Source organism: Otolemur garnettii, unplaced genomic scaffold (assembly GCF_000181295.1).
Source record: "Otolemur garnettii isolate 467f Iridium unplaced genomic scaffold, OtoGar3 scaffold00050, whole genome shotgun sequence".
Classification (NCBI taxonomy): domain Eukaryota; kingdom Metazoa; phylum Chordata; class Mammalia; order Primates; family Galagidae; genus Otolemur; species Otolemur garnettii.
The window spans coordinates 2,678,138-2,688,070 of record NW_003852445.1 but is presented as its reverse complement, the minus strand read 5'-3'; the positions used below and the strand labels follow the sequence as shown (position 1 = coordinate 2,688,070).

Genomic DNA, 9,933 nt, shown 5'->3' with positions numbered 1-9,933 from the left:
GGGAGGCTGAGGCAAGAGAATTGCTTAAGCCCAAGAATTTGATGTTGCTGTGACACCATGGCACTCTACTAAGGGTGGCGTAGTGAGACTCTGTCTCAAAAAAAAAAAAAATAGTTTTTATAGGAAGAATAAAATCAGGTCGTGTAGGATCAAGAGTAAATAGACATGCTAGGATTTTGTGGTGCAATTCTGATGATGAGTAATTTTTAGAAATGAGAATTTTTAAAAAATACCTTCTAGAATGGGAACTGTACTATAACTTCCATATTATAAAAGAAGCAGCAGAATCTCCTTTCAGGTTTACCAAGGAAAGAAACTCTCTTATTCCTTGTGGCCAGTCAGGCAAGTGGGGATTTTTAAATTTTCTATCTTGAAAAGTCTTATTATTTAAAAAGTAGGTGTTTATATTAGTATAATATAAAATGCCTTTCTGCTATATTATAATTTCCCTCCCTGGAGTTTCTATCTTTGTTTTCAGCATTTCTAAATGAATTATTGTATTTACCTTGTATGTAATCATTAATGTGTAATCTTCCTTGTGCTCTTGGTTCACCAGCAGGATGGTAAAATGAAAAGCAAAGTGTATCTTTAAATTATACCTCTCAGTGGAATGGAGGCATTTATTGGGAATAGTCTTAGTGGGAAAAAATGTAATAGTAAATGGAATTAGAATATTATGAATTAAGAAGCAGGGGGAAAAGCAGCTGAAACTATAGTGTTTATTGTAGAAGAGACTAGATGGCTGTGGGTTGGTAGACTGAGGTTTATCTAATCTCGATTTAAAGTTAGCAGGAGGTTAGGGATTATTCAGTGATTCCTTGAATGACTTCTTTTTTCCCTAAGTATGTTGTAAAAAAAAAAACAAAAACATGAAGAAAGCCCAGCAGAGATGACTCCAGTGTAAAATTAGGGTAAATTTAGGGCACTCGATTTTCACTGGGGAGTTTGAAAAATAAATTATTCTTGTCAGTGGGGATTATATGAACTTGCCATAAAATCCACAAAAGCATCTCTTTAAATTTGTAATAAGAACTTCTGTGGCATGTTAATTGAGGTCGTTCAGACAACAGTGGAGCCTTTTGGTTTTATTTGATCTCACAAATAAAAGTTTCATTAATAAAAGTTACTTTGTGGTTAGAGCTAAATGGAGGCTTAAAGGAAAATTATCTTGTAGGTTTTTGAAGCCAGTAAAATGTTTTAATTATTATGCTAACATGAGAGTGTTTCTTGCTAACAAGCCCAAATTTCTTGAAATTTATTGATTTGATTGTATCAATATCCTTTAAAATGAATACATTTAAAGATCTAGTCAAACTTTGAGATGAGAGAAAACTGAAAGCTTTGACTGTATCTCTACTTCTTTCCTTTTGGAATCAGGAGTAAAGAGATTTATAATAATAATGTCAGTACATTCTGAAGGAAGCCAATCTGTTGTGTGGGTTCAGAGATCTGATGAGACAAAATGGGATGTTGTATGTTGATGGTTTCAGTTGTTGAAAGAGCATTTGTACTATCATTTTTCACTCCTTTAGATAGGTTATTTTCACACTTAGTGGAAAGCTTGGACCTATTTGGCATATGTACTTATATATACATATAGGGATATGCCAAAATACTTTGTAAACTTTTTTTGTTAACAATATAGCATATGCATTTCCATGTCTTTAATATTATTCTATAAAAGCATTTCCCATATGTCTTCTTTGGAGTATAAATACCCCCATGGAAATGTGTCCCAGGGATAGATTAATTTAAGAGACATTAAACTAATTAGAAAGAACGTTCATACTTTCTTTTGTTGGTATACCTGAAAGTGTATTAGTCTAGGAAGAATTGCAGCAAAGACACCCATTTAACGTTGCTTATCCCTATGTTTTATAAACTTATTTGACATGGAATCATTTTTTTCATGCCCTGCCTATTAATATCTTATGGGATTTGTAGTCTCATAATATAAGAACATACTTTAGAAATGTTCATCTTCAAAATTATATTAATGGCTACATGGTATTTTATTATATGAATATACTATAATATTTAATCCATTATAAATAATGTGATGAATATCTTTGCAAATGATTGTTGTGTATATTCAGGATTCTTTCTAAAAGGAATGAGTTCAAAGGTCTATTTCAGTATATTTCTAAGTTGATTTATATCACCAAAAGGTCTGTGACTCACCTGTTTTTAATATTTTGCCCACATTGATATTTGATGATCAGTGATTATCCTATTGATTAGCTTGTTTTGTTTCTGTAAACATTTGCAACTGTTCTACCATTATTGAATTTATATGTTTATATGTTTTTTTGAAGTATTGAATATAAAATGTACCAAAACATCTAAGTATTTTTCTTACAAATATATGTCACGTATTAGTAGAATTTAAGAAAGATTTTTTTCTACAAGTATAGATGACTTCATAAATCACTTTTAATAATTTGAAAAATATTTATATAATAAATATTTGTAATTGAATAATCAAAATTTGTTAGATACATTAGTCTGCTTTTTAAATGTTTCTTATATATAATTTAAAAAATTTTTATGTAACTATATTTGTAATTGTCAATACAGATTATTAGAGCTGATGAGAACCAGATGCAACTATAGACAAATAATGTGCAATTCTTATTTTATTTCATTACATAATGAAAAATATAGTAAGCTTTTGTTTTCTTTTTTATTTTAGAATATTAGGGGGGTACACGTTTTGTTTACATACTATGTTTTTGTACAGATGGGCTCAAAGTTCTAAGTGTGCCCTTCATCCAGATAGTGTACACATGAGGAGAGCCCAGTAGAGATTTACCCATCTTTTCTTCCTCCCTCCCGCCAGATTGATTTTCATTGAGATTTGCTTCCATATGTGCACTTAAATGTTGACTGATTAGTTTTTGTTTGGTATTGAGCATATTCATTTGTTTTCTATTCTTGTGATGTTTGACTTAGAAGAATGGTTTCCAGCTCCATTTAGGTTGTCACACAAAATACTAAATTACCATTTTTTATGGCTGAGTAGTACTCCATGGTATGCATTTACCACATTTTACTAACCCATTCATGTATTGGTGGGCACTTGGGTTGTTTCCATGTCTTTGAGATTGTGAATTTTGCAGCTCTAAACATTCAAGTACAGGTGACCTTTTTATAAACGTGACTTTTTCCCTTTGGTATATATGTAGCAGTGGGATTGCTGGATCAACTTAAAGGTCCACTTTAAATTCTTTGAGGTGTCTCCATCCAGCTTTTCATAGAGGTTGGACTAGTGTATAGTCCCACCAACAATGTGTAGGAGTTTCTTTCTCTCCACATTCATACCAACATCTGTTGTTTGGGGACTTTTTAATATAAGCCATTCTCACTGGGGTTAGGTGATATCTCATTATGGTTTTGATTTACATTTCCATAATGATTAGGAGTATAGTAAGCTTTTAAATTCAATGTTGACTACTCTTCAAGTAGTAAAACCTAGTTGGACTTTGAAATTCACTTCCTTTCCCTGCTGTTTGTTGATTATTTCTACTTTAATTGTTGCAGAGGGGTCTGATGAACTGGATAGCTACATGTATCAGACAGTGGGTCATCATGCCATTGACTTGTATGCAGAAGCAATGGCTCTTCCCCTCTATCGCCGAACCATAAGAGGAAGAAGCTTGGATACAGGACAAGTATATACCAAATGTGAAGGTGATGAAGTTGAAGATCTCTATGAGCTTTTGAAACTTGTTAAGGTATGCAGAGTGACCTATTGCATATATTGAATTTAGTTTATAATTTAGTAAATTGTATTCAGTGAATTATTTAGTAATAGGTAATTTGCATCTATTTGTAATACAACTATTCTTTAAAAGGATATTTTATCTTTTTTAGGGTAGGAAAAACCTAAAACTATTAGTATTTCTTCATAATAAGTGATGTTTTAAAAATAAGACTTTTGTTATATTTTGACATCCAGGATTATCAAATGATATTAAACTAAGTTTTCTTTTCCTTGGGATACTGGACTTGATGTCCACTTAAGTCAATTTTTAAACAGATACTTTATTTATTTATTTATTTTTTTGAGACAGGAGCCTCAAGCCGTCCCCCTGGGTAGAGTGCTGTGGCATCTCAGCTCACAGCAACCTCCAACTCCTGGGCTCAAGCGAGCCTCCCAAGTAGCTGGGACCACAGGCGCCCGCCACAACGCCTGGCCATTTTTGGTTGCAGCCGTCATTGTTGTTTGGTGGGCCTGGGCTAGATTCGAACCCGCCACCTTGGGTGTACATGGCTGGCGCCTTAGCCATTCGAGCCACAGGTGCCGAGCCTAAACAGATACTTTAATGCCTACTATGTGTCTGGTGTACTAGACACTGGGCCTAGGGCAGTGATCAAATTAGGCAAAAGTCCATCTAATGGAGCCCACTTTCTAGTGGAAGAGGACACACAATAAACATCAATAATATTCTTGATGGCTCAGTGCCTATAGCTCAAGCAGCTAAGGTGCCAGCCACATACACCAGAGCTGGCAGGTTTGAATCCAGCCTGGGCCTGCCAAACAGCAGTGACAACTACAACCAAAAAATAGCTGGGTGTTGTGGCAGATACCTGTAGTCCCAGCTACTTGGGACACTGAGACAAGAGAATCACTTAAGCCCAGGAATTGGAGGTTGCTATGAGCTGTGATGCCACGGCACTCTACTTAGGGTGATAGCTTGAGGCTCTGTCTCACAAGAAAAAAATAATAATAATAGTAATAACATGCTTGATGATGAAGAATACTAAGGGGAAAGGTGCTAGCACATGACATCAGGCAGTGCTATGGACATGATGCTATGTATGGTCGTCAAGTAAGACCTTTCTGATACAGAAAAGATTAAGTAGATCTGAAGAAAGTAAGAGAGTGGGTGACCCTTATCTCTAGTGGAAGAGGTATGGATTAAATTGTTAAGATGCTGTATTTAAGAGTTTGACAGCCATCAGCACTCATTGTTAATTTTTCTAGACAGAAAATTTAGGAAAGAAAGTGTGGAGCTCATATATCTTATTGAAATAACTAGTAAATGTTAATAGAGGTGATTTTATATTGAGAACATTATCTTTTCATTCTTGTTGACAGTCAACTATTTGAATGCTGTTTTTCTTAAGCATGAATTTGTATCCAGTCAGCTATATAGGTATCTGAGCAAATACTGAATTTAAGCCAGTATTTCCAAGACGTCTTAACATTTTTTTCATAAGGAAAGGTAGGAAGATATCTATCCCTTCCTCTACCGAGGGACTTACATTCATTTTTTCACTTTTTAAAGTTTAGCTTTTTTAGAAATTGTTTAATGAACTTATGTCATGAAAATTTGTAGTTTCAAATAATTGCTTCAGTGCTATACTTAAAAATTGACACCGACCAAAACTTAATTAAGAATTTTGATTCAAAAATACATAAAGCACTTAAATTCTTTTAAAGTTTGCTTGATTAAAATAGTTCCTGTTTTCTATATGGGAATATACCCTTTTTATTTTAAAAAGAAATTAATAGGAAAACCCTTAGAATAGTTCTATAATTTATTCTTTAGTTATATATATTGTAAGAAGTAGATAATTTTCAAAGGAAATCTCAAGAACCTGGTTTCTTTCTCGGAAAAGATACATGCTAAAAAAAATTTTGATTACCAAACAAGGGGGAAGGCTTCAAAGAGTTTCACTTTTCATGGTTGTTTCTCTGTAAAGACACAGTTATGATCTCGACAGTTTTAACTTTGAGGTGTGAGATACTGAGGGCAAATCCTTCATTTTCAAAATTTCTTTTTCAAGGTACAAAGAAATTGAACATTAAGTTTTTAATATAAATCAGTATTACAAAATGGTGAGAGTCAGATGAGAACTAATTAGATTGCCTTAAAAATTATAAACTTGGTAACTTTGGAGAAGCTCTGTGATAATAATAGCACTTCAAGAAAGGGAAAGATGATAAATTACTAATCAATTCAATTGAAAATGGACATATTAGTAGTAATTAAGAAGAAATTTCCCCTTTGATCCATGCTGTCTTGGGAGAAATGGATGCTTTGCCATTATCTTTACAGTAACCGTCAGTTATGACATAAATTAATGCTAATGTTAAATCTTGACAACTTCTGCTTTGGAAGTTCGTACATGATAATTATAACTATAGTTGAAAGAGATGTTATCAAGTTGTCTGGGGCTAAATAGCTCCTTCTTTTTCTGTGTAGAAATATTAATTTGACTATAGGATATTCTGAGGATATAAATATCAGAAATATATTGCTTTCATTGAAGAGACTGTGTAATGAGGCTTTTATAGTTAAATCCACTTAAGAAACACTGGTACGAAGATTCCAATGGAGGTCTTACATATTCTAATGAATAATGGACTAATTATGGAAAAAAATGAATGTAGAAAAGCTATAATTTTTCAAGTTAGTCTTGTTCTAAGAAAAAGAAATTGCATTTTTAATCTTTTGAATATTAGTGGAATATTGAAGGCACTTAGATTTATTTTGATTTTAGTATTTATTCATAGCAGATTACAGTATTGTTGTTGATCCACTGATGAATTGATAGGCACACAGGAATAATCCACATCTTTGAATTTTGAATTGTGCTGCAATAAACATTTCATTGATAAAATGACTTCTTTTTGATAAAATGACTTCTTTTCTTTTAGATAGATACCCAGTACTGTGACTGCTAGATTAAATGGTAGATTTAGTTCTTTGAAGAATCTCCATACTGTTGTACATAGAGGTTATACTAATTTTGCAATCCAACCTATAGTGTATAAGTTTCCCTTTCTCTCTTCATCCATGCCACCATCTATTGTTTTTGGACTTTTTAATAAAAGCCATTCTAATGGGAAAGGGAATATCACATTGTGGTTTTAATTTTCATTTTCCTGATAATTAGTAATGTGAATATTTTTTCATATGCTTATTTGCCATTGTGCATAAATCAGTAGCATTCCTGTACATCAGTAGCAGTCAAGCTGACAGTCAAATTGAAAATTCAATACCATTCACAGTAACTACAAAGTAACTACAAAGAAAATAAAATACCTAGGAGAACACTTAACCAAGGAGGTAAAAGATCTCTACAAAGAGAATTAAGAAGCACTGAGGAGGGAAATCACAGATGACCACAAATAAATGGAAAAACATCATGTCCATGGGTTGGTAGAATCAGCATTGTTAAAATGTCTGTACTATCCAAAGATTCAATACAATTCTAATCTAGATACCAACATCACATTTTACAGTTCTAGAAAAAATAATTCTGCACTTCATTTGGAACCAGATAAGAGCCTGAATAGCCAAAGCAATCTTAAGGAAAAAGAAAAAAACAAAACTGTAGGCATCATATTACCAGACTTCAAACTATACTATAAGGCTATAATAACCAAAACAGTATGGTAATTGGCATAAAAATAGAGACATAGACCAATGGAACAGAGCAGAGATCCCAGATGTAAAACATCCCACATGCAGCCAACTGGTCTTTGACAAAGGAGACATCAATATACACTGGGGAAAAGAAGCCCTATTCAATAAATGGTGCAGGGGAAATTGGATAGCCACATTCAAAAGGATCAAACAGGATCCATATCTCTCACCAACCACAGAAATTAAATCAAGATGAGTGAAAGAGTTAAATATAAAGCATGCAACTGTAAGAATTTTTGAAGAAATGTAAGAAAAACTCCTCTAGATATTAGCCTAGGCAAAGAATTTTTAAAAAAGACCCAAGTGGCATTTACAACAATCACCAAAGTAAATAAATGGTACTTTATCACATTAAAAAGTTTCTACATTGTTAAGGAAGTAATCAACAGAGAAAAATAGGCAACCTACGGGATGAGAGAAAATGCTCAATGTGTGTATATGTATAAAGAGCTAATAGCAAGAATCTACGAAAAACTCAAGCAAATGAGCTAAAAAATCAACCCCGTTAAAAAGTAGGCAAAAACACAAACAGAAGCCTCTCTGTTAACTTCTATGGTTTTGTTTTTATGCTGGACATACTGAAATATCATAGTAATGCTGTATGGAATGTTGAAGCTTGCTTCTTCTGCTTCTCTTCCACAACTCCCCATTGATAGCCACAGTCCTCTTTCTCTCATTGCTAGTTCAGGGATATACATGTAATCCAGGTGAAAGCCACAACATGGCATTCTTCTGGCTATATTGATTAGATCAGAGATGGTTTTGTTAAACTATATGGTCCTGATAAAATGAAGCATAGAATGATAGGTGGTCGGCAGAAAATAAGCTCCTTTTCAGAGAGAGGTGTGGATGTGAGACTTAAAACTGCCATGAACTTTGATGTCAAATCTGACACACAAAAAAGAATTGCAGTGTATGGATGGCCCTGGAAAATCCTTTGCTACTAGTTATTTGATAATTCACTCCTTTTGATTTTCTCTGTTTTGTATTTGTGGTATTCTCATTGGTCAGATATTATACTTGTCTACAGGTTGTCCCAAAAGTGACCATATAACATACATACATAGGGAAAATAGGAAACTATAGCTAAATGTACCTTTATTTACAAAATATTCATTACAAAATATTTCTCTACATGTTTACATATAAAGGACATTAAAAATATTAAATATACATAAAATAATGAGTTTGTTAATTTTCCAATGTACAGTGACCTTTGGGACACTGTATATTGAATCTTGATGGCCCTTTTCTTCCTCACATATTTTCTTCCTCACATATTTTCCTCACATATGTTCCATGGCTATGAATGCTTTTGACTCTAGAGTTTTCCTGGCCTCACATTTCATACCTATTATACTTGAAGTTCAGGATACTGTGGCCTAGTCTGGTTTCTGCCTTGGCTTTATTCTTGTCCATGCAAATTGTATATTATGGTTTCCTCAGCTGACTGATCACTATTTTACCCTCTTCATCTGCTTATGACTGCAGAAATTAATGGACATTTTTTCATTGGTGATTCTCTCCTGTTTATTAATAATTCAAAGGTTAAAGTTTTAATAATAACAAATATTAAATGGTATTTAATAATGAGTTTATTAAATTAAATAACTCAAAATTATCTTTTTTTATTATTGACAATAATCTTAAGGTATTTTGACTTCAAATAAAGTAGATACAGGACACAAATTATATAATCAAAATACACTTTTTTTTTTTCTATTTCTTTCTTATCTTTATTTTCTGTTGACTCTATGTTTAGTACCTTTGTAATCAGAGGATGGCTTCCAGTTGTTGGAAGAAGGTGACATCATTTGATTGGTAAGGCCTAAATCCTATGCCATTTCTGGAATGAGAGAAGAAATTATGATTTACTGGAACCATGTTTTCTGGGATTGAGAAAGACAGATTGGGTTGTTGCTGCTAGAAGGGTGAACTGTAGCAAGGGGCCAAAAAGCAACCAGATTTCCTAAAAATTTATGGTTTCCAACTGCTGACAAACTTGGAAACCATCCTAGATGATTCTTCTTTCGTTATCTTTCCTGTCTGTCTCTCACTCTCATCTTTCCTTTCTTCTTCCCTCCCTCCTGTTCTTACTTTCAAAAATATCATAGTAAGACATTGGACCCATAGCGGTAAGATTATTATCTAGGAACTGTATATTCAGTTGCTTAGATTTCTCTGCCTTAATATTCTATAGGCATGATAAACTCGGTAAGTTCAAAACTTATTCATCATTTCCCTACACATGTTCGTTCCATTTTCTGTATTTCCTTAGTTATAAGCATCATTTAACCCTATTGCATAAGTCAAAACATGAATCTTACTACTAAACTTTCACTTTTTCTCAGTCCTTTTCCTCATTTTAGCCCCCTCAACCACCACCATTTCATCTTTAGAACCTGTTGATAATACTTCTATGACTTCCAAAACTGACCCTTTCACCTCCTCCTCTCCACTACTGGTTTTTCCTCTATATGGTGTAAGACTCTCC

General features: G+C 33.3%; 1 protein-coding gene across 1 annotated transcript in view; it reads left to right on the top strand.

Annotated features, from left to right (window-relative positions):
• Positions 1 to 9,933, top strand: part of DPH6 (diphthamine biosynthesis 6) — a 166,489-nt gene that overhangs the window by 5,362 nt on the left and 151,194 nt on the right. Inside the window, exon 3 of the mRNA XM_023514250.1 lies at positions 3,541 to 3,734. Coding sequence (XP_023370018.1) covers positions 3,541 to 3,734 — 194 coding nt within the window. The remainder of the gene's footprint in view (positions 1 to 3,540; positions 3,735 to 9,933) is intronic.